Raw genomic sequence first — 26,655 nt, forward strand, 5'->3', positions numbered from 1 at the left:
GTACCACCACTCTCCACAGTCCCCTGTTTCTTTACTTGGACCACTACTCTCTCTCTCCAAATCAAGTACTACTTAAAATAAACCACATATACAAAACAAAAAATGAGTAAACTGAATACAAACATAAATTGAGTCTCAATTTCAGACCCATAACGAACAACGCTGCCACCGCCTGCACGATAGGCGAACTAACCACCACCATCCCCTTCCGCCAAAGCAAGATCATCAAGGTCTCTCTCAACACTATCAATGATGACAAAACCCACCAAAATAACGCTACCTCCAAAACCCACATCAGCGATAACCCACCACCATATGGGTCCTATTCGAATATGACCCAAATGGCGACCATGCCAACACACCACCATATGTGATTTGTCCATACCCTCGTCGCTACCTTTAAACTCCACTCGCGAAATTGCCAAGCAAGTTATCGATTCCAAATAGGTTCTTGCCTTCATATAAAAATACATACAAAATACATATATATATATATATATATATATATATATATATAATATTGGAAGCTACCCACACATTTTGTTGAGATTTTTGGGTTTTGATTAATAATCCTTCTTGTCCTTAGGAACTCCTTATTGTTCAAATTCTCTTGTAATTGGAAGCTACCGATGCGTTTTGTTGTGATTTTTGGGTTCTGATTAATGATCCTTCCAGTCCTTCAGAACTTCTTATTGTTCAAATTCTCTAATATATATATATAAGTGAGAAAATAATAAAGAGAGAACGGAGAGAGATTTGTAAAGAGAGAAATAAATATAATGAGAGAGAATGTGTAAATGTTGTTGAGAGAAAAAATAGTAATTGTAAAACATAAAGGCATCCAAACATGTACAACTCTGTGAGGGGTATTACGGTCTTTTAAAAAGGGTATTTTGGGGTTTTAAGAGTATTTTTTGTCAAAATTAGTCGGGGTAATTTGCTCCAAATGTTGATAATATAGGGAGTTATATGCACTTTTTTTCTAGTAAGGGTGTTTCTTGCACATTTTTTATATAACGAGTGTGTTTTTTGCACTTAACCCTTATTATTATTATTTTTAGAAATTCAAGTAAATGCGTACATACCCATAATATTGCTCCCATCGACCTTGAACTCCCAAAGGGAGATGTCATGCCATCTGAGCTCTCAATATTGATTATTGAGAACAAAATAAGTGCAAAAATTTATATAAAGGGAAAACTTACACTACTATTTGAACGAAAAAAAAAATATATATATATATATATATATATAAAGAAAGAAGAATAGAGGTTACACCACCTTATTTCTAAGCATGAATGAGTTTTCTACTTTTTAATCCTGGTATATTTATCATGATGATACTTGACAGAGGTTAGTAATATGAATTCAGCCCTTCAAAATTTAATGCCAAAGTTTATTTAGGTGTGACACTAGATCAAGAATCAAAATTGGTCCTGATACGATTGTAATGGATTAGACAGTCTAACGTTCTGATCAAAAAATTAAATTATTAGGTAGTGCTGATATCCATCAATATATACCGATAATCTTTTTCATTCCTATTTGTTGTGAGGGACCTCAAATGTCTACCAAGGGTTTGTGGTGAAAACTTTCCAAAGCTTGAAACTGATCTAGAACTTGTTTGTATGCATAGACAACTTTATATGTGAATATATATAATGAGTACTATATATATTTATAAGGATTTTAAATCCTTATACCTCTAGAGATTATGTTCAATCCCTACTTCCAATCTTGAAAAATGAAGATGCGTAGAGGTTGAATCTTCAAGATCTCCTTCTCCTTTGTTCTTTGAATTTCTTTGCTCTTTAGAATCATCCTGTGACCCTTGTGATAAAAACCCTAAACTTTGTTTACGGAACCATGATGAGATATAGCACAAGGCCTTTTTTTGGGTTAAGAAAAAAAATATATGCAAGTCATTTTTTTTTTCTTTCTAAAGTTATATATATTCTGATATAGAGTAGTATACTCAAACCGATCGAACATTTGGAGTAAATTGCTTAACTGAATAATTTTTAATTGGCTATTTATACCAAATACAACTAACTGGATGGCTTCACTTTCTTATTTGTTGCATAATTGACCAATTAAAAGAATACGCCTAACAATTCACTGCAACTATATATTTGGTGTAAAAATCATTTTTCTTAGGGTTAAATGCAAAAAAAAAAAAAAAAAAACCCCTAAGCTATTGACATATCTGCAACTAACCCCCCTAAACTACAAAAATTGCAACTAACCCCTTGAAGTATTCAATTTGTTACAGATGAGTCCATCCAGCAGGAATCCGGCAACTTTGACCGTAAAAAATGGCATATGTCATCACGTGATGTAGATTTGTAAAATAAAAGACCAGAAAACCCTTATTCACATAAAAGGACAAAAATGCCCTTACTTGTTACCGTTATAACCAAACGGTCATATGTCAGCCTATATCAGCGTATAACGTTATAACCAAACACAGCCTTCTAATAAAAATCAAGAAATTTGCTTGCCCTAGATTGATAGAACCTTTCTTCCCAAAATCAGTTAAGCTTCATCTGTGGCCTTCGTCTTTGGAAACATCGATCAAGTTCTTGGTAAAGGTTTATATTTATCTCTTTATTTCTTTGAATGTTCATCTGTGGCGGTGGCCTTCGTCTTCGAAATCAAGAAATTTGCTTGCCCTGAACCTCTGTTCCCAAAATCAGTCAAGCTTCATGTCTGGCCTCATCTTTGGAAACACTGATTAGGTTCTTGGTAAGGGTTTGTATTCATCTCTTTATTTCTATGAAAGTTTATGTGTGGCCTTTGTCTTCGAAAAAATCCAGAAATTGCTTGGGCTATGAATGTTCAGTATATATATATATTGTGTGTGTGTCTGTGTGTCTATGTATATATGTGTGTTTGTGTGTGTTTGTGATTATATATATATATATATATATATATATATATATATATGTATTGAGGCATGATTTTTATATTTATGTGATGTTATTTGCAGAGAATGAGTTTTGTATCATCGACCCGTACTTCCCATCGAAGGGGTCCCTTTTGGAACAGAAAATGTTTTTGTGACCAAAGGGCAGGCATATTCATTTCTGAGTCAAAAACAATCAAGTGCAAAGATGAAATCTGTAATTTTTTTGTATGGTGGAATAATCCAATAACTACTACAGCAAATGAAGATAAAGCACATCCAGTTCCTCATCTAGCACCTATGACTGACATCAATTCAATTGCCAAGTTAATGTTTGTTGCAAGCTTGTATTTGTTTGGGTTATCAGTTGTAATTCTAATTGCTTCCCTTTTGTTAAAGTGAATTTTCTGTTTTGAGAGTTCAGCTTGTGTGTTGAAGATGGTGTTGTGGAAGTTAAGGTTGTGTATTGAAGGGTCTATTTTGGGAGCTGGGTTGTGTTGTAACTTTTGTTCAGGGTCTTCAAGTTCTTGTAATATTTTGATGATTAATTTCCTTTGATGTATATGGCTACAAATTGCTTCCCTTTTGTTCTGTTTATGGAATGGACAAAATAATTAAATAAGAGAATGAATGGACAAATTGTTTCCCAATACAATGACATGAAGGACTATGTCTTTGACAATGGAAATTGATAAGGCCGTGTTTACCAGGATTACAATTAGCACTCCCTCTTCAGCTAGAGTAGGATAATTAGACAGACCCATTTTTACTTGGACCTAATTTGAGAAATGAATGGCGTCAACACTCTTGCTAAAATGAAATAGTTTTTACTAAAAATCTGTTATGTATATTTAGGCAAAAGATTCCCACCACAGCTGTTCTATTAGTTCCAATGAGATTTGAAAGAACTTCTTTAAGAACTATTTTAATTCTACAAAAAGTTATTAGGAGAATGGCATGAAAAAGATCACTACAAAAATCTGCTTTCTGAAATAGTTCCATAGTTATAAACAAGATACTTCTTGTTTCATAGTTTAAAAAAAAAAAAAAAAAAAAAAAAAAAAGAAGAAGAAGAGAGATAGAGAAGGGAATGCTCTAACATTTCCCATAGTTCTTGCACACAAACCTACATATAGGTTTTAGAAAAAAGCATTTCTAAAATCAAATCAAATAGCCTAAAATCTACCTGTGTACAAAACCCAAATAACATCACAAATCAGATAACTGAAGCATAAAAAGTGCATCGATTCTACAAGCTAAATATCAGATATATATTTTCTCATGTACTTGTTTGGGTATCATAAACCCACACTCATTAAACATGATAAAGGTAGAATCCATTGCACAAAGTCTTTTACCAGTCTAAATGGGATTTTTTTATAAAATTTTTCAAAGAGTACAATTATAATAGGAGAATAAACTCCAATATAAATCAAAAAAACGACATAACCTTAAGAGAAACAAAGCATATACAAACAATACAAGAGCAACAAAAGAAACAATCCAATCTGCCCTGCTCCACTTGATCTATTCAAGAACCCCAAGGAAAAAACCAAAACATCAGCTTCTCCAAGCCTCAACTATTCTATCAAGACAAACAAAACTGTCAACACAACACAAACAATCCTCAACAAGAAGTCTGCTATCAAACTGCAAAGAACCAGAATATAAACTTGAGAGAGAGAGAACAATTCTGACTGCAAACAAATCTGCTTACAAGACTGCACCTGTCTTCAAACTCTCAAATTACTTCCCCAAAATTGAACAAAATCGTGAACTTTAAAACCTAAACCTGAACTTCAAAACCTAAACCTGGAAGTTACTGCCCTTTCCCTCAAGGGACACCACAAAAATCAATCCAAACAAATGTAACCTCCACTTCAGAAGAAATATTTTAACCTCCAAAAATTATTAAAAAAATCAGCAAGAGTAATATTCAGGTATGTAATTACATCCCAAATAATAGGCTGCACCACTTGAGTTAAATAAAATTCTTAAGATCACATAACACAACACTTAACAACTATAATGATGCAGTGAACAAAATAATAAATAAGTTCTTTAGTCATAGTAGCAGTAGCAACAAGAGAAACTTGAAGATTTTCAGATATAAAAGAAACAAATAAGTTCTTTAATTTCATAGATACTAATCTAATCCCATCTCTAAATTGTTAAGATTTTTAGCAACATGGAAGCATCAACAAAAGCCAAAAAAAGTAAGCTCCTACAGCAACTTAGAACCATCAACACCAGTAAAAAAAAAAAAAAAAACAACCTCCAATAGCAACTGGGAACCATCAACACCAACAAAAAAAGGAACCTCCAACAGCAACTGGGAACCATCAATATCAGCAAAAAAAATAACCTCCAACAGCAACTGGGAACCATCAACATCAGCCAAAAAACCACCTCCAACAGCAAGGGAACCATGAACATAAAAAAATAATAATAATAAAATAAAATATATATATATATATATATTCACCAGAAGCTGTAACCATCAGAATTACCAACATGCATACTCACTACCATCCATCATTGACCTGTCAATACATAGGAATTTATTGTAATTTATAAAAAATCATTATTCGCTTCAACAAAACAAAAATTGCAATACCTAGAAGATGATGCTTGAGTTGATTCTAGCTGGGACATTCTTATATTTTGAACCTAAAAATTGAAAGTCAATAGCAATAGTGAGGTAAATGCAATCCCAAGAAAAAAGAAAAAAAAAAATTGACTTCAAGATATGCTTTATGATTATTAAGTAACTTTACCTCTTGATTTGAAGGTACCATACTTGGAACTTCACTTCCTCTACCCCTTCTTAGTCTTCCTCTGCCTCTTCCCCTTATTGCCACTTCACCATCACCAATACCAACCACTTCTCCCCTTGCTCTTCCTCTTCCTCTTCCTCTGCCAAGAATTGGTTGTCTACCTCCCCTTTTTGGTGGAGGTTTTTCAATGACTAATGTTTCAGGTAACATACAAGTTCTTGAATTGTGACCACTCTCCTTACACTTTGAGCATTTCAGACTTTCCTTGGACCTACTAAAGTTTAGTTGAGCTCTTGGGGTCATCATTTTTCTTATTTCTAGCCTTCTTTGGTCTACCAGTAGGTTTTCTAAAGTAAGGTGGAAGCAAAGGGTTAATAGGGTATGTTTTCATCAAACTTCTCATAGGAATAGGTATGATTAACCCAGCATATGACCTCAAGTAAGTTTCCCTATGATAGAATTGATCAACATATGTTTCAGGTTGGTCTCTCTTGCTAAATATACATGCTACAGCATGTTTGCAAGGGATACCAATCAAACTCCAAACCCTACAGCTACATTTTCTATGGTTAAGGTCCACAGCCTCACTAATTCCATAGCATTGAACCTCATACTTGTTCTCACCAGCGTAATGCACCTTACAAATTCTAGCTGCTTGTTTCACCTTGTTCAATTGCTTCTGTATTTCTAGACATAATAAGCCAGGTTGTGATTCCATCCACTCTCTCTTAACTTGGAACCTTAGCATGAGATGCCTCCGGATCCACTCCAGCATGTACATGATTGGTTTGTCTCTTGCTTTAAGAATAACTGAGTTCCAACTTTCACACATATTATTGATCACCATATCATTTTTTGAAGTAAAATTGAAGGCTGACTTAGACCACAAATGAGGTGGGACATTTCTCAACCAATCATGTGCTTCAACATTTATCTACCTAATATTTCTCATATGTCGTTCAAAATCAGCTTCTGTACATGCCCTTGCAGCCTCCTATAACTCAATTTTCAGCTGTAACTAATTGAACCTGAGCTTGAAGTTTTCATACAGGTGTCTCACACAATACATGTGATCACTCCCTTGCAAGATGTTCTAAAATGTGTCTACTAAACCTTGAATTACAAACAAAACAACAAACATACTAAGTGATAACCATAATTTAAACAAAACATAATTAAATTCCAAGATTGTAAAATATTAACAAATTACTAAGCAAACATATGAAATATACTAACCTTTTGTCTATCAGATATGAATGTGATACCATAGTAAAGCCCTACAACATCCATCAGTTCTCCCACAAACCATTACCAAGAATCCCTTGTCTCAGCCTCCACTACTGCATATGCAACTGGGAACATTTGGTTATTTCCATCTGTAGAGATAGCACTCAAAAGATGGCCACCATATGGTCCCTTAAGGAAGCAACCATCCACACCAATTAGTGGCCTACAACCTTCTTTGAAACCTATTTTCATTGTAGAATAACAGATAAAAACTCTCTGAAATCTCCTAACATTTTCAATAGGAGTGGGATCAGTTGCTATCTTAACAACACTGCCAGGATTGGTTTTAAGAATCAAACTACAGTAATCCCTCATTTTTGCATACTGGTCTGCTTCATTCCCCTCAATCATTTCTAATGCTTTTCTCTTTGCCCTATACATTTTGTGTTTGGACACATTAATGTCCAAATCAACTACAATAGTGGTTCTAAGTGAATCTAAAGGCATTTTGGGGTTCAATCTCAGGTGTTCTAAGTACTTGGTTGCTAAAAAAGAAGATGAGGCTTGTCCATTATTATTAAACCAGAGGCAATTTGTATGTTCTGAGACGTATGTTTTCACTACCAAACAGTTTTCACCATCTGGTTTGCTTGCATGTATCTTCCAACCACAATCAGCCTTACACACTGCACTTACCCTATCTCCATCATTTTTTTTTTGAACTTAATATCAAACTTCTTCTGCAAACATAATTCTCTACGTGCCAATCTGAAGTCTGCAGCTGAACCAAACTTCATACCTAATTCAAGTTCCTTTTCCCCCAGATCCCTTAAAGGATAAAAGTCTTTGTATACAAAACTTGAATCAATTTCTTCACTATCATCAAAGCCACATAGACTGACCAAATCATCAACAGGACCATAATCTGATTGAACAGGAGCAATTGTGTCTATTTCATGTAGTGCATACTCCCACCCTACTTCATCTGAGTTTTCAATCCCTTGCATGAAGTCATCCTCATTTTCTGCACTATTCAATATAGGTGTAACAATGTACAACCTGATTTTATTGGTTACCCTATGGGCTTCATGGTCATAAAACATTCTAAAAACATCTAAGTCACACTTGACTTCTCTAAAGTTTTGCAGCTCATAAGTGTTGGCCTAAGGATTCTATCTAAAGGTCAATCTTATGTTTTGATGATTACAATCCTTTAATGATGTTTATGTACTAATATTTTCATTGAGTGAAGTATAGTTGTTCAATCATTCAACCCTTAATGATGAGCTAGAAGTTCCATTTCAAGCATTCCAAACACTCAAGCAATGATTTCAAAAAAGCATCAAAGTGCAAGAAAATAAAGAAGAACTCGGTCTTCAAAGATCATTCAAGCTTTTCAGCAAATCTTCATCAAGCCTAGACGATCATGATCAAGAAATGAAGAAAAGGGTAGATAGGATGGTGAGATACTAAGGTTCAATGTCAAAGTTTAGTTGAATATATTTTGAAGCTCAAAATTACAATTCATGCATATCATTATCATCTCATCTCTCAAAGAACATAAAATTAGCTTATTAGGTTTTTTTTAACACATTCATATGAGCCTTACAACATACTGGAATTCATTTTAAGCCTCCTACTGAAAGTAGAAAAGGCTCTACAAAAAGTAGAGAAGGCTCTAAAAATCTAGAGAAGGCTCCACTTTTCCATTGAGCCGTCTCCTTTTCAGAAAAAGAGCCTGCTCCACTTTTCTAATGGAGCCACCTCTATTTGAAATTGAGCCGCCCTCCACTTTTGCAAAGAGCCGGCTCCTTCTAGGGTTTTGATCTACAACGGAAACTTTTTCATTTATTATTATCCAACCACCTGCAACAGCTATATCGACCATTGTTTATCTATAAATACAGAGGGTGGTCTACATCAAAAATATACAATCACAGAGAGCATTCTACCATTCCTAAAAAAAAGCATTAAAGAAGCATTCGTTGAGCTTTCATTCCCTTTGCTTTCATTTCCTCTCTTCATTTCATTCTACTGTAGTAATTCTGGGCTTCAGATATATATTCATCTTTACTATAGTCGTGAGCAGAACTGTGTACTTCTATCTTTGAGAGATTTATTGTACAATTCATTTCTTTTCAAGTTATTGTAAAAGGGTTGGTGTGACCCAAAAGAAAGTCTAGGAGAAGGGTGTTCTCTTAGCAAGGAAGAGAAGCAAGGTCTTGCTTAAACTGAAGGTTTGTTCTCCACCATTAAGGAGAAGCTCTAGTGATTTTGGGAAGTCTCAAGGGGGACCTTGAGCCGAGGAGTAGGAGTTTCCGAACCTCGCTAAATCGCCGAGTCATTGTTTGCAATCTCTTATCTCTATCTCTCTTTTACTTGTGCCATACACTGCTTGAATATTTCAGTTTCTCTGTGATTAATAGTCTGTTAGATTTAATATTTTTAAATTGCAAAAATTGGCCCTTGACTCTATTCACCCCCCCTCTAGAGTCAATTAGTGACTAACAATTGGATCAGAGCCTAATCTCTAGAAAAAGATCTAACCATCTTAGAGAACGACCATGGCCAATACAAATTTTCATCAAGAAGGTCAATCTAACAATAAACCTCCTTGGTTTGATCGAAATGACTACAACTACTGGAAGATCAAAATAAGAGCATTTCTAAGAGGTGTTGATATAGATGTCTGGAAAGCCACAGAAAAAGGGGACCACGTTCCAACCAAAATTATAAATGGTGAAACTGTTCCAACACCTGATATTGAATGGACCCTAAATGATCATAGGCTTGTACAATGTAATGTCAAGGCTATCACCAATCTCTATTGTACTTTAAGCAAAGACGAATTCAATAGAATTTCGGATTGCGAAACAGCCAAAGAAATTTGGGATAAACTTGAAGTTACCTATGTAGGGACCAGTCATGTAAAGGAATCCAAAATGAATATGCTTGTCCATAAATATGAACTTTTCACTATGAACAACAGAGAAACTATTAGTGAAATGTATTCTCGTTTTACTAACATTGTGAATCCTTTAAACGCTCTTGGAAGATCATATACATCGTCCGACAATGTGAGAAAAATTCTTAGGTCTCTGCCTAAAAACTGGGAAGCCAAGAAGACCGCCATCCAAGAGGCCAAGGATCTCAATACACTCCCCATAGATGACCTTATTGGCTCATTAATGGCTTATGAGTTAGAGATGAATGATAAAGATGAAGACAAAGAAGCTCAAAAGAAGGATATAGCTCTTCAAGCCTCTGCGAAAGAAGTCACAATTGATAAAGCTCCTAATGATGAAGAAGAAGAAGAAGTTGTTTTCATTACCAAGACAGTGAGAAGAGTTCTTCAAATGAAAAAATTCCAAAAGAGTAACAACTTCAAAAGAAATGGTGCATCAAGTGAGCAAGGAAAAAGAGAAGCACCTACATGTTTTCATTATGGAAAACCGGGACATTTCAAATCCGATTGCTTTGCCTACAAAAATGAAAAGCAAAGGAAAAAGAAAGGCAAAGCCATGTGAGCTACATGGAAAGATGATGATTCAAATGGATCCAAAAGTGACGATGAACTCAATGAATTGGTCAATCTTTGTCTCATGGCCGATGAAGATGAGGTAAATTCTAATCATGACTCATTTGATTTAGAAACTTCATATGATGAATTAGTTGACGCACACAATTATTTGCTAGATGCTTTCAAAGAATTACATGATGAATTAGGCAAAATGGTTCAAAAGTGTGCTAGCCTTAGAAGAGAAAAGCTTATCATTTCTCAAAACCTTGAAAAATCTCAACTTGAAAATGAAACCTTGAAAAAGGAAAAAGAATTAGCTAAAGAAGCAGCCTCAATTGAGTTAATTTCTGAAAATGAATCATTGAAAGTCATTATTGAGGATCAAGTTGAAACCTTAGCCAAATTCACAAAAGGCAGAGAGAATTTAAGCATCATTCTTGGAAAGCAACGAAATACTTATGCTAAGGATGGGCTTGGATTTGATCCTCATAACAAAGATTCATGTTTATTAAAAAGGAAAAAGCCCTTGAACAATTACTTTGTTAAAAATTTCTCCTTTAGTCCAACATGCAATTACTGTAAAAAGATAGGACATAAAATCAATCATTGTCCTATTAGGCCATGTAGGACAAAAGAGGTTTGGGTTGTTAAAGGAACTTATGTGCTTCTTACTAACTCTCATGGACCCAAAAGAAGATTACTCAAATTCATTTTGTAGGTTTGCGTGAAGTCTTCATATTCATCCAAGGACAAATGGTTCCTTGATAGTGGATGCTCAAGACATATGACGGGAGATCAATCAAAATTTCGCTCTATCAAACCTCACAAAGGAGGAAATGTTACATTCGGTGACAACTCAAAAGGCAAGGTCATTGGCATTGGAACTATTGGTATCTCCTCTTCCTTGACTATTGATGACGTTTTACTTGTTAAAGGCTTAAAACACAACTTATTTAGTTTTAGCCAACTATGTGATAAAGGATATGATGTTTTGTTTAAATCGTATAAATGCATTGTCAAAAAGGATAATAATGAAGTTTTTCATGCTCTAAGAAATGGTAATGTGTATACTTTGCTTTTATGTGAATTACATGATCAAGATGTCAAGTGTTTTGTATTTTCAAATGAAAATTGTTGGTTGTGGCATAGAAGGTTAGGTCATGCTAGTATGGATTTAATTTCAAAGCTATCTAGAAATGAATTAGTCAAAGGCCTCCCAAAGACTAATTTTTCTAAAGATAAAACTTGTAGCGCATGCCAAATAGGTAAGCAAATTAAGACATCGTTTAAAAGGAAAAAGGACATAACAACTACAAGGCCACTTGAATTAATTCATATGGACTTATTCGGTCCAGAGAGAACTACTAGTCTTGGTGGAAAACTCTATGCCTTTGTCATCGTTGATGATTACTCTAGATTCTCTTGGGTATTTTTCCTTACACACAAAAATGAGGCTCATGCAATCTTTGCTAAATTTTGTAAGAGAGTCGAGAATGAGAAAGAGTGTAAGATTAAGTCCATTAGAAGTGATAGAGGAAGAGAGTTCGATAACCAAGATGCAGAAAGATTTTATGATGAAAATGGATACAATCATAATCTTTCTGCTCCTAGAACTCCTCAACAAAATGGAGTAGTTGAAAAGAAAAATAGGTCTCTCTAAGAAATGACTAGGACTATGTTAAATGAATATAAATCTCCTAGAACTCTATGGGCCGAAGCCGTTAGTACCTCATGCTATGTTATAAATAGAGTAATCATTAGAAAACTTCTTAATAAGACTCCTTATGAACTTTGGAACAAAAGGAAGCCAAATATTGGATACTTTAAAGTTTTTGGGTGTAAATGCTTCGTGTTAAATGACAAAGATAGTCTAGGAAAATTTGATCCTAAATCGGATGAAGGTATTTTTCTAGGTTATTCAACTTGTAGCAAAGCATTTAGAGTGTTCAACAAAAGAACACTAGTGGTTGTGGAATCTATACACGTCGTATTTGATGAATCACCATTGCCCCCTCTTAGGTGCTCATTGGATGATAATGAAGATGTGATTGAGCTTGAAAAGAACATTGAAAATCTTGATTTAAATGGTTCGTCTATTGAAGATCACTCCAAAGATGTTCCAAAAGATTGTCACTCTCATGAAGATACTCTTCCTAAGGCTTGGAAGCAAGTGTCCAATCATCCAATAAATCAAATTATTGGCGATCCATCTAAAGGTGTAAGTACTAGATCTCAAATAAATAATATTTGCAACTATGTAGCTTTTGTTTCCCAACTTGAACCAAAGAATATTCTTGAAGCCGAAAATGATGAATCTTGGCTCTTGGCCATGCAAGAAGAACTTAATCAATTTGAAAGAAATAATGTTTGGCATTTGGTTCCAAGACCTAAAGATAAAACTGTCATTGGCACAAAGTGGGTGTTTAGAAATAAAAAGGATGAATCGGGAACAATTGTAAGAAATAAGGCAAGGCTTGTTGCTCAAGGTTATAATCAAGAAGAAGGAATTGATTATGAGGAAACTTTTGCCCCCGTAGCTCGACTTGAAGCTATAAGAATGCTCCTTGCATTTGCATCTCATAAAAACTTTAATTTATATCAAATGGATGTAAAAAGCGCTTTCTTAAATGGCTTCATTGAAGAAGAAGTGTATGTTGAGCAACCTCCTGGTTTTGAAAGCTATAGTTGTCCAAACCATGTTTTCAAATTGACAAAAGCATTGTATGGTTTGAAACAAGCTCCAAAAGCTTGGTATGAAAGACTAAGTGATTTTTTACTTGCTAATGGATTCATTCGAGGTAAAATTGACAATACTCTTTTCACTAAAACCATTGACTGCAACTTGTTGGTCATTCAAATTTACGTTAATGATATTATCTTTGGATCAACCAATAGTGTTTTATGTGAAATGCTTGCCTCTTGTATGCAAAATGAATTTGAAATGAGCATGATGGGTGAACTAACCTTCTTCTTAGGGTTGCAAATTAAACAAACACTTGATGGTATTTTTGTCTGCCAATCTAAGTATGTTAAGGATTAACTAAAGAAATTTGGCTTGGAGGAAGTCAAACATGCCATTACTCCAATGAGCTCTTCTTTGAAACTTGACAAGGATGAAAAGGGAGTTAATGTGGATATTAAAAAATATAGAGGCATGATTGGTAGTCCTTATATTTAACCGCTAGCAGACCAGACATCATGTTTAGTGTATGCTTATGTGCTCGTTTTCAATCTTGCCCTAAAGAATCTCATTTATGTGCTGTTAAACGCATCTTTCGCTATTTAAGTTATACTACATTCTTAGGTCTTTGGTATCCTAGACATACATCATTTGAACTTGTTGGTTACTCGGATGCTGACTTTGGAGGATGCAAAGTTGATAGAAAAAGCACTAGCGGGTCTTGTCACTTCATTGGACAATCACTGGTTTCTTGGTCCTGTAAGAAACAAAACTCTGTCGCTCTATCAACGGCGGAAACCGAGTATATTGCAGCCGGTAGTTGTTGTGCTCAAACGCTTTACATTAAGCAACAACTTGAGGACTTTGGATTTCATTTTGATCATATTCCTATAATGTGTGATAATACAAGTGCAATTTGTATTTCAAAAAATCCGATTCAGCATTCTAGGACAAAGCATATAGAAATTAGGTACGACTTTCTTAGGGATCATGTCTCTAAGGGCGACATTGAACTTATGTTTGTCAATACGGAGAAACAATTAGCTGACATTTTTACAAAACCACTCCAAGAAGATAGGTTTTGCTTGCTTAAAAGGGAAATTGGAATGTGCTCAGAAGAAGAAATACAGCAGTAAAGCAAAGCAGCAGCAAAGCCAGCTTCATTCAGAAAAAGAGTCGTCTCTTGGAAGAAATAGAGCCGTCTCTACACAAGGTAGAGTAGTCTCCACAGATGATATCACATTGCTTGCTCTCGGGATCTCAATTTTTTTTAAAAAAAGAGCCTGCTCTATAAAAACAAGAGCCGGCTCCCCAACCTACATACAAATTGAAATAGGAAGAGTCATCTCTAGAAAAAGGTAGAGCCGGCTCCTTTAGTGCTATATTTTTTTTAACTCTCGGGATCTCCTCTGCAGACAATTGAGCCTGCTCTAAAAATTTATTGAGCCGTCTCCAAAAATTTTTTAGAGCCGTCTCCAATTTCTTCCTTGAGCCGGCTGTTATTTTTTTTATTTTTTTTTTCTTCTTTCTTTTCTATTTTTTTTTCTCTGAGCCGTCTCTATATCCTTGAAGAGCCGGCTCCAAGTAACTTTCAAGAGCCGGCTCCTAATTCTCCATGAGCCGGCTCAACATTTCATAAGAGCCGGCTCCAAATCCTTTTACCGAGCCGGCTCCAACTTCTCAATGAGCCGGCTCCTTCATCAATTGCCTTGGTCTCTGCATCTCCTCATTTTGAGGTTATAACAGATTTCCTCCAGAAGCTTTTGGAGACTCCATCATGCTTTGGGCGATTTCCTCTAGTCTTTATTGGGCGCCTCCACTGATAGTAATACTCCATTAATCCCCAACATTGCAATGTCTCAGACTGTCAAGCAATTGAACTGTAGGTTGTTGTAAGCCTCTGCAGTATCTCTTTTGGGCATAAACACTTCATTCCATAGAGCTCTTCGGCTAGGGTACTTCTCCATTCTCTTTGGGCATTGTGTTCTGTAAGTCTCTTCCTCTCAAATTTAATCATTATTGCAAATGATCTCACATTTAATTCATAATTTCAGCTATCCAATTTTTTTTTGGTTCATTTCCTTTAAATTTTCCTTCATGAAACCCTCATATTCACTATTGTTATTTTTTTTTTTTGGGTCAATCATCCTAAGAAAATTGCTTACTATATGTTCTGCTATTCAAATTTTATACTTAAACTATCAGTTTAGCTCTATTTAATCTACTGCTTCATTATTGATCAAATTTTGAGATATTACATAAATTTTGTTATCAAAACCAATTTTTTTTTTCTTTTGTTTTGAATATTTTTTTTTTGTTTTGAATATTTTTTTTCTTTCATGTGATGTCTATAGTTCATTTGGGAAGTACATTTCATAACTTTGTTGAACTCCTACTCTTAAGATGAGTTTATCTTTATCTCAATCCCCTGAGCATGTTATGTATTTTTTTTGGGGTTTATCCAGCACACATTTTAGGATTAGGATTGTTCCATGCACTATCTTGTCAAAATTCCATATCCTTCCATTTAAATTTAAATTTGAATCCTCCATTATGATTCCAGTTTGGTTCTTTATATCTAGATAATTTTTTTTTTTAACTAAATGTGAAACTTTAACTAGGGCCTTTTCCTTGGTTCACTTTGTTTTATTATTTCCAATGTTAATCCTCTGTCTAAACTTATTTGTGATTTGAATTTTTCATTGCCTTTTAAATTGAATCTTTATTCAAAGAATTCCTCTGTTATTTCAGTTTAATTTCTAGAAATGTCCACGGCTTCATCCTCACGTAGAAAGAATCCCTCTCGTGGACAAAAACGGTCTACTCAACATAATGATGAATCAGGCCCTAGTGAACCAAATCCTCCTCCACCTCAAATCTCTGCCACCATGCTATATAAAAATCCTACATACAAAAGCATATATGACAAATTCTTTCAGCATAGAAAAGTGGCCACAGCAATGGTGTTGTCTGACACAATTTTCCATGATCTTCATCTCAACACCTATAGATTGTTTGATGCAATTGGCCTTGGATCATTTGTTGGAATGAATGAAAGTTACTATCCAAAATTAGTGAAGTTATTCTACACTCATCTTGAAGAAATGCCTGGAGAAGAAAAACTTAACTGCTATGTGGCTGGAATATATTTTCACCTTGATACAAACAGCATTGCTCGAATCCTTCATCTTCCGTCTATGGATGGAATTTAATTCTATTCTCATTTCAACTGGTTTAAAGGACAAGGTTTTGATAAACTAGCAGCTATTCGGCAAATGAGTTATGATTCAAATGTAACAAATACCAGAGAAGTCAACACCAAACAATTAACTATGGAAGCTCAGCTGATTCACAAGATCATCATGTACTCTATTCTTCCCAAATCTGGCAGTCGATCCAAAGTTTCCCACATGGACGTCTTTCTTATCTGGTGTGTCTTAAATGGCAAGCACTTTGATCTTGCATACATCATATTTCATCACCTTCTTACATGCAAAAGAAAGAAAAAGGTCTCTCTATATTATCCCATGGTTCTCTCTCACATATTTATGGCTAAAAAGGTTCCGCTTGATAGTCGTGAAGCAGTCAAACCAGGGCTAAGACACATTCGCACTGCCTCAAATCTTGCGTCAATGGGACTCAAAAGGGATTACAATGGAGTGTGGTTTTATCCTAGGCAACGAAGGTTAGAAGAGGCTCGAGCTAGAGGAGAAGAGATTGAGGATGTTGATGATGGGGATGAAGACGACCATGAAAGTGATAATGATGATGAAAATGAGGAAGTTCCAGTTGAAAATAGTACCAATCGTGCTCTCTTGTTGGAAATTCTCAAAGGGGCTCGTCAGAACCAAGCCACTCTTGAAAAACAACAAACTCAACTTGACGAAATGCACATGGCAATCGCTCATCTTAATGAGGATTTTACAGAATTTCGAAACCAATTTGGACCCTCTTCTCCTTAGAACTGTTTTTCTCTATTTCACACCCTCTTTTGTGTGCTCTTATTAGCTTTATTTGCTTTAAAGAAGTCTTTTTTCTGTGTTTTATAAATTATGCCTTTATCTGTCATATGGTACTTGTATTTACAGTCTCTTTCTGTTATCTATAAAATGTTATTTCTGCTTATCTTTTGCCCTTTAATTCATTCTTCTCTGATATTTTCTGAAATGGCCAGTAATTTTTCTTTATCTATTCATTTCACTTTTTTTTGAGATGACAAAGGGGGAGAAAGATGTATTATCATGCTAATGTGCTATTCTATTTTTTTTAAGTAGTATCTTGATAGATGCATATTGATAGGGGGAGTCTTCTAAAAATGTCTGTGAAATTTATATGCTAAAATTATTGCTATTGAACAAGTTTGATATAATTTTCAAAATATGCTCCATGTTGACTATAAACACATCAATGTTTTGTCATCATCAAAAAAGGGGAGATTGTTGGCCTAAGGATTCTATCTAAAGGTCAATCTTATGTTTTGATGATTACAATCCATTAATGATGTTTATGTACTAATATTTTCATTGAGTGAAGTATAGTTGTTCAATCATTCAACCCTTAATGATGAGCTAGAAGTTCCATTTCAAGCATTCCAAACACTCAAGCAATGATTTCAAAAAAGCATCAAAGTGCAAGAAAATAAAGAAGAACTCGGTCTTCAAAGATCATTCAAGCTTTTCAGCAAATCTTCATCAAGCCTAGACGATCATGATCAAGAAATGAAGAAAAGGGTAGATAGGATGGTGAGATACTAAGGTTCAATGTCAAAGTTTAGTTGAATATATTTTGAAGCTCAAAATTACAATTCATGCATATCATTATCATCTCATCTCTCAAAGAATATAAAATTAGCTTATTAGGTTTTTTTTAACACATTCATATGAGCCTTACAACATACTGGAATTCATTTTAAGCCTCCTACTGAAAGTAGAGAAGGCTCTACAAAAAGTAGAGAAGGCTCTAAAAATCTAGAGAAGGCTCCACTTTTCCATTGAGCCGTCTCCTTTTCAGAAAAAGAGCCTGCTCCACTTTTCTAATGGAGCCGCCTCCATTTGAAATTGAGCCGCCCTCCACTTTTGCAAAGAGCCGGCTCCTTCTAGGGTTTTGATCTACAACGGAAACTTTTTCATTTATTATTATCCAACCACCTGCAACAGCTATATCGACCATTGTTTATCTATAAATACAGAGGGTGGTCTGCATCAAAAATATACAATCATAGAGAGCATTCTACCATTCCTAAAAAAAAGCATTAAAGAAGCATTCGTTGAGCTTTCATTCCCTCTGCTTTCATTTCCTCTCTTCATTTCATTCTACTGTAGTAATTTTGGGCTTCAGATATATATTCATCTTTACTATAGTCGTGAGCAGAACTGTGTACTTCTATCTTTGAGAGATTTATTGTACAATTCATTTCTTTTCAAGTTATTGTAAAAGGGTTGGTGTGACCCACAAGAAAGTCTAGGAGAAGGGTGTTCTCTTAGCAAGGAAGAGAAGCAAGGTCTTGCTTAAACTGAAGGTTTGCTCTCCACCATTAAGGAGAAGCTCTAGTGATTTTGGGAAGTCTCAAGGGGGACCTTGAGCCGAGGAGTAGGAGTTTCTGAACCTCGCTAAATCGCTGAGTCATTGTTTGCAATCTCTCATCTCTATCTCTCTTTTACTTGTGCCATACACTGCTTGAATATTTCAGTTTCTCTGTGATTAATAGTCTGATAGATTTAATATTTTTAAATTACAAAAATTGGCCCTTGACTCTATTCACCCCCCCTCTAGAGTCAATTAGTGACTAACAATAAGGTACTTTATAAAAAACTTCTTTAATCACCCCATATCCCAACTTGCTAGCAAAAGCTTGAATCATAATAAGTGACATCTTGTCAGGGTCTACATTGTCAAATTCAGATATACTTCCTCCTAGGTATGTCATAGTATGTGATTTCTCAAAAACACCCCCATGGTGAAGTTCAATGTTGTAAAGGACATTCATCTACAACAATAATTTACAATAACCAATAAAAAAATATATATTTAATTATAAAACAAGAACAGTGATCAAAGAGAACTATTTGACACTTCAATACTAATAATCACCAAATTTAATACACAACAAAGTGTACAAAACATATAAATGACAAACCAGTAAATATAGGGACCACCATTGAAAGAAAACTGACTACAAGTAGTAGCTTTGAATACAGAATAAGGACCACTACAAAATATAATGCTTTAATTAATATAAGGGACCACAATTGAAATATAACAACAAAAAGATAATATATAGGGTCCCAATCATATTTAGTGTTTGATGCAATCGATACAAAAAATAAAAAAATACATACAGCGACTTTTCTATCTTCAAACTTTTAACAGTAAAGAACAAAGCATATAAAGCCACAATATAAAAGGGGTTGGTCGGCCATTCTGAAACATACAACAGAGACCTTCATAAATCATGTATAAAAGTGAAATCGACAAACTTCATTTCATAGATTTAGGTTTTTGGACAACAATGAACTTCTCAACTCATTTATAGAAGTAAAAACACAACAACCAAAACAAATTTGGGTAAAAAAATCAACAAACATAGGTTTTCATTTCTTTCTAAAACAATTTGTCATATCATTCCACAAATGTATAAAACACATTGATGATTATTTAGGGTTGAGAGAATTACTGATGGAAGAACACTTCAAACTTCGTATCCAGATCAACTGAGCAAGAAATGTTAAGTTACCCAGATTATCAGAGCTTGGTGTGAAGAAAATGGCGTGAATGCAGTAGTTGAGAGAATGACTAGCTTTGGTGGGTTATGGCAGAGGTGGGTCAGTACGAAGGGATAGGGTTGGATAAGGGTTAGTGTTGTCACTTGATTATTCGTCGTTGAGATTGCAATCTACCACATCACTCAGCTAACTCAGCATATGACCAATACTACACCGTTTTATTAAGGGCTGTATTGGTCATTTTCTATTTCCGATTAGGTCACATGCCGGAATGGATTAAATTGCAATAAAATGTTAGTTCAGGAGGGTTTTTTTTGTAGTTTAGGGGGGTTAGTTGTAATATGGCAATAGTTTAGGGAGATTTTTTGCATTTAACCCTTTTTCTTATGATATATCATCACTTTGGGTTAGGAATAAAGATTTATTGGGCTCATTTTCTTCATAATTCCAATGGACTAATAATTAACTCAGTCAATCTCTATTGACCTAATCAATCTCTACAGAGTAATTGGCATTACTGTAGTTACTTCTAAGTACTTGATTAAAGTAGGTTATAGAGTAAAGAATGTTTTCAAATCATGGACCATCATTATGGGCCAGAGCAGCCCAATATACTAATTCACGAACTCACTAAGAATTCAGAAGGAAAAAATTGGGCCCATATCAGCCCATAGGAATAGGCACCAACATTCATTTTCATTGAAGACGGAACAGGAATACAAATCTATTAATCACCATGACCCAATTCAGACCCACATAAAAGATACAATAAACTACAAGAGCACTAAGGATGTGGGTTGAATTTCTAGATCATTTGTTCTACATTTTCTTTTGCATGCTCTAAGAAGAGCTATTATTGATATTAACGAGTACAACTACTTAAAACACTTTGTCAGCACAAATGAATTTAACCATTGCTGTGCTTAAAGGAAGGCTTAACAAGATCATATTCTGCCCTTGCCTTTTCGGGACACTAGCCCTCCAATTATAGGGTAACTGAGGGCTATGATGAAGAATGAGAGGAAACATTGTCCAAACATCTCATTGAAACCCCCCTCAAACAACATCTTCCTCACTCCACCCATGAAGCATGCTATGTTCCAAGTGACTAGCATGACCAAAGGAACCATGAAAAGCTCAGCACCACTGAAATCAAATTTCCCATTTTTGTATTTCTCGAGCTTCTGTTTGTCGATCACTTTGTTTGTCAGCCTAAAAACAGTTCCTGTTACGCCAATCCACTTCATAAAAACGTCGAGACATCCAAATAAGGTTGCTGTGACTGATTTTACCATCCAAATTCTCTGTTCATTCCACCATGTCCTCAATGAGCCCCCACTAGAGACCACCTCATATAAATGTTGCAATAGGGAGGACGCCCACACAATCGAAAACACCAAGAACCATGGATCAGTAACCTAAAGGCAACAAGTGAAACAAACAGATATTGTATCAATACTACAACTTACAGATACATATTTTGGATTATACTGATTTTTTCTAAGATTAAATTGCATACTTAATTAAGTGGTGAGCATTGTATTAAAGGCTCAATGAAGAAAGACAAGCAATCACTTTGTTATGGTTTAGTTCCTTAATTTCGCTAATCAAGAGGTACCATATTGAAATCCTGTTATTTATTACCAAAAGAAGCAAGGAAGTAAGGGCCTGCTTGGTTCGAATTTTTTTTCTTTCTTTGAAACGTCAGTCATAAAAAAGTCTTCTTTTAGAGTAGTCTTTTGTAGTTGTTCAAAACTAGTTTTCTGTTTTTTGCTTTTTGAGTTTTAGCCAATTGTTTTCAGAAAATTGAACCAAGCAAGCCCTAATTAATGTTTAACTATATTTCTAAAATCAAACTTTAATGCCTAAAAATTGGTTGTTATATCTTACCTTTGGATAGAGAGAGATGCCTTTGTAGAAGCATAGCTGAGGAACGACACCATAGATCAGAAATGCGAGGGAGAAGAGGGGATGGAATGTGAAGTATCCATAGCACATGCTTTGAATAATAGACATTCTTGACATTGCATAGGTGAGAGGGCTGAATTTTGAGATACCAATTTGGAAGAGACCGGCAGTCCATTTTCTAAGCTGAACCATGGCATCCTTCATGTCAATAGTGGTGCAACCTAAGAAAGATGGTCTCTTGGGGTAACAGTAGACAGAAGTCCATCCTTTGCAGTGCAAAAGATATCCGGTGAATGTACTCTCCAACAAGCACTCATACGAGAAACCTATCTGTAAAAAAAAAAAAAAGATTTATTTAAAACATTGTCAATATGCTGAATATATAATTGCAAGGAAATGATGAGAAATAATTAATTTTTATGTTTAATTAAAACTTGCCTCAGACCCCCATTTCGTGCCTTTTTCAAAAGCACAAGTAGCTAAAAAATGGGCTTCTTTTAGCAGCTCATCTGATGATGATTCACCTTTCTTGAAAATATATTGCCCATTGTTGCCACGCAGCGATGCAATGAACTTATCCGAGATGCCAAAACTCACTTTGGGTTGGAGGAGGAAAGAGTCTGCTCAGGTGATGACAAGCTTGAGAATTAGTATGCTATATTTATATATATACATAGGGTATATACTAAATTTGAGTAGCTTAAAAAGTGTTTAGAAAAACAACTTCAAGTAAATAAAATGCTTTATTTTTGGCGTAGGTTAACTACACACAAAGGCTTGATTAATATTGCATGCATGTTAGTATCAATGTACCTTCTTGTGTTGGACTTGCATACAATGCCATTCTCTTCAAGTAGAATCCAGTGCCACATAGAAGAGGTCCTCTAAGCCCATCCATACCTTGCCATTTAGTCTTGGATTTAATCCGAAATTTCAATTGATTAATTAGTTGACATATAGAAGTACTTAAAGTGCAGGTTATATATGTGTAAAAACATTGGAGCATATATATATTTAGTACGTAGTTTAATACTTTAATCTAATTAGTGTGTGTCTATATAGTTAGGTATATATGTACCTTATAAGCAGATCTTGCTTGGGCATCGTAGATGTCATTCTTGCTTACATTGTAGAAGATTTGTGGGAATTGAACAAAAGCTAATGAGGAAGACTTGTTGGCATCAATGTGGAAACACATTGCTTGCCGAGCCGAAGTTGGATCATTGCAGTACATGTCACAGTCTAGAACCAATATGTATGGAGAATTTGTAAAAACTCCGGACACTCGAAGCTGCAATAAAGGTTTTCAACGATTTAATTACTATCAAACATACATATGTGTGTGTGTGTGTGTGTGTGTGCATATATATATAGAGAGAGAGAGAGAGTTTGTATACAAGGGTGTTGTGCATATATAGAGAGAGAGAGAGTTTGTATACAAGGGTGTTGAGAGCTCCAGCCTTGAAACGATGAGGATAAGATGGTCTTTTTTCACGAGAGACATAAACAAGGAGAGGCAATTTAGCTGCATTATCGTCATCTTCATTCTCCCTACTATCATGAATCACCTGATACAAAATATATATATATATACATACATATATAGTTAGGTATCTTCATTCATCTATCATTGCAAATTTTCTCTATCATAAATATATCCATACCTATCCCAAAAAAAGAAAGAAAGAAAATTTGAATAGAATATATTGTAGGGTATATATATCTTTCTCATATCCATAAAAAAAATGTAATCTTTACCTGTCGCAGGAAAAATAAATAAATAAAAATAATTAAATGAAATGAATAAGAATTGAATTAGCTAGAGTACCCGGATCACCGGGGGACGGCCGTTGACAGAGATTGTGTTGACATTTTCAGTGCAGAAGCCATCATCACCTCCACTCTCCAAACATTTCTTAAACTGCTCGTACCTTGTCTGCATTTAGTGTAACCACATGCAAAAGCATAATTAAATTAAGCAAACTGGTGTCCCAAACGATAATGAGGAGAATAAGAGTGACTGTTTTACACCTTTATTATATTTGCTATCAAACATTTTAGTTAATTTGCATTATATTTCTTCAATTTCACAAGGAATGATATAGATATGCATTACCTATCAAAAAAGAAGGTATTGTATCAATAATGTAGGGTAGGTTGGAAGTCAAACTTTTTTATTCTAATATTTATTTTACTCACTTACTTTAAAAATTAATGCTTTAGCAAGGATGTAACTTAATTCTTAGGCGTGTGATATTTGGGGATAAATGATGATGTGGTTGAAGAATCACGGTGTTAAAGTTGTGAGTCCACGAAAAAGATTTGGTTGGAGAGGATTCAAACTTGATATTTGAACTGAAATGTTAAAAACCTATACATCAACCAAATTATGTGGTTGCTAAAGTGTTCTACATTACGGTAATATATTAATAATCAAGTACGCCATCTTTAATATTTTATTCTTATCTGTTCAGCCTTTCAAAAAAAAATTAAATAAGTTAATTGCGAGAAAGAAAGAACAAAAAAAAAATCTGTGTCCTCATCCGTGAATGAAAATGTCTTATCTAAAATTCACTGAAAACCATGCCTAGGAATAAACAATCTTTTTTTATAAGGTCCAGAAGTTCACACATTTATTGGCCATAAACCAAAAAACAAAGCCATGACATCGCTTCGAAGACATTTGGCATGACATCGCTTCGAAGACATTTGGCTTAAGCACACGAAAATTAGCATGCATGTCTAAGAGCCCTAGATGATGCGCATTTTTGTTGGCATGTATGTCCATATATGCATTTGAATACTTTAAACCGTGATCTCTCACTCTAAACTACTTGATCACTTTTTGTTTTTTAGTTAAGAGCAGTTGGATTTATGCCTGCACCATATATATATATATATATATATATATATATATATAACTTTAATAAAATCTCCTTCGGATAATGAGCCCTACTTAATTGCGAGAAAGAAAATAAAAATAAATATAATAATAATAATAAAAGGTAATTATAAGATAAAAAAATAAAATAAAATAAAAAATTGATCAATACTAGTTGTTTTGATCGATTTGGTAATTAATAAGAAGCATAAATAATTCATTATTGACTGATAGAGGAGTAGTAGTATTTATTTGGTAATTAATAAAAAGCATAAATAATTCATTAATATATATATATACACATATATATATAGAACACTAATATAAAAAAAATTTATTAACCAATAGGAAAAGACTTGTATTTATTCTGTAATTAATATAATACATGAAGCAAATTAATTCACAGAAAAAATTATTTACCTAACATAATAAGATGTGGAGTCTCTTCTTCGATTGGGGCTTCAGACAAAGTCTTAGTTGTCTTATGGTTGAACCGATCCAATCCAGCACATGTCTGTCTTCTTCTTTTTTTATAATAATATTTATTAATATTAACAATTTTTTTTTTTTTTCTAGTTATTTCACTTTTCTTTTTTTTTTTTCTTTGTTCTTTTGGAAAACATTTTTCTACTTATCATTTTCAAGTTGAAGTAAGGAACCTACCTTAATGTTCTCTTCTTCCACTTGAAATTTAGCACCACGTATACTCAAATCATCATCAGCAAACACCGAGAAGTAAGCCTCCGGGCACCTTGTCTTGATACCATACTTGCGGCAGAACGGAACCCACCGCCGTGCAAATGCAGCCGCCTCTTCCATCGCCTTCATCGTCACCCTATCGCCGCCATCATCGGAAAGATAAACGGCTAGCTTCTCCGGCGGGTAGTCCAGCGACATAGCTGATATAACAGTGTTCATCACCTCTAGGGTTGGCTCTTTTTTCCGGTCCGCAGTGCATATGAACACGTCCACTCCGGGCAAGGCTTTGTCTCCGGGGAGTCTTTCCGGTGAGACTGACCTCAAAACCAGTCTCCAACGGAAAGACTGAGTGAAGAGCCATATAAAGGAGATAATAAGCTCGGAAACAAACATGAAAACCCATGCAGTGCTGGGAAAATCATCATCAATTGGGGGGTTGAAGAGTCGGGACAGACGGTAGTAGAGCAGGAAGGAGATGAGAATGGAGTGGAAGAGAATGTGAGCTCTGTTAATGGTGGTTCGGAGTTGTTGTACAGTGGTTGTGTGAAGAAGATGATCAGAAGAGGTGGTTTTGGTCATGGCCATCTATCTTGTCATATAGTACTTCATATGTATGGACACAATAGATGCTATATATAGAGTTGCTATCTAGGCTTAAACATTTGTGGAATAAATTAAGTGGCATATACATTTGCATTTGCATTTGTGATATATTTGTGCTCGGGTGAGAGTCCGGATCGAGTATCATGCATGCTAATTCAATTTTTTTTAAATAGTTCTCAAAATTTTAAAAACTAAAAAATGTGTTCACGAAATAAAAGTTTTCTGACCGGGTCACATTTTAATTTAATTGGCCCTCGAAAAATGGGCATTGTTTTTGAAGATGCACGAAATTTCTCTCTCTATTTTGACAAAATATCTTTACACTTTAAGAATTTTCTCCCATTTTTCCTTCTATTTTCAGCCTATTTATAGACTGTTACAAATTTTCTAAAAGCTTCCTAACTGCTCCACTATGCTGGGCTTAGTCCCCGGGCTTCTCTAGTTATGGGCCTAATTACTTTCAGGAGGCTTTCAGTTTCATTCTTTAACCTTGGGCCTGACTTGCAAGAACTTGGTTCGGACCAAGATTACTTATCTAGCCCGTTTCCCATCGTGTGGGTCGTACCCGGTCTGTGCCGTTTTTGGCATTCTCATCTGCCCCCAGTAATCTCTCCCTAATTAATTAGGGTGAGATTATTAATGTGAACTAATCATGATTTGGTGGCTCAAGGTGATTGCGTGAGGGAACGAACGGTCGGTTCAGGAATCAACGTTTTCGAAATTTGAAATCTCT

At 34.9% G+C, this 26,655-nt stretch overlaps 1 protein-coding gene and 1 long non-coding RNA gene across 2 annotated transcripts; one reads left to right on the forward strand and one right to left on the reverse strand.

Annotated features, from left to right (window-relative positions):
* The first annotated feature begins 1,991 nt into the window (after positions 1 to 1,991).
* Positions 1,992 to 3,467, forward strand: LOC132306830 (uncharacterized). Its single transcript, XR_009482111.1, has 2 exons — positions 1,992 to 2,745; positions 2,990 to 3,467. It is a non-coding gene; the product is annotated as an uncharacterized LOC132306830 (long non-coding RNA).
* Positions 3,468 to 14,482: 11,015 nt separating this feature from the next.
* Positions 14,483 to 25,904, reverse strand: LOC132309471 (cellulose synthase-like protein G1). Its single transcript, XM_059807776.1, has 9 exons — positions 25,284 to 25,904; positions 23,568 to 23,675; positions 23,179 to 23,307; positions 22,818 to 23,030; positions 22,553 to 22,652; positions 22,178 to 22,359; positions 21,722 to 22,069; positions 20,804 to 21,249; positions 14,483 to 14,654 (listed from the first exon to the last, which is right to left on the reverse strand). Exons 1-9 carry the CDS (start codon positions 25,902 to 25,904, stop codon positions 14,618 to 14,620), a joined length of 2,184 nt encoding a protein of 727 aa, XP_059663759.1. The 3' UTR covers positions 14,483 to 14,617.
* Positions 25,905 to 26,655: the final 751 nt, after the last annotated feature.

This window comes from Cornus florida, unplaced genomic scaffold (assembly GCF_030987335.1).
Source record: "Cornus florida cultivar Cherokee Brave unplaced genomic scaffold, ASM3098733v1 CherokeeBrave_3.0.0_Hap2_Chr05, whole genome shotgun sequence".
Classification (NCBI taxonomy): domain Eukaryota; kingdom Viridiplantae; phylum Streptophyta; class Magnoliopsida; order Cornales; family Cornaceae; genus Cornus; species Cornus florida.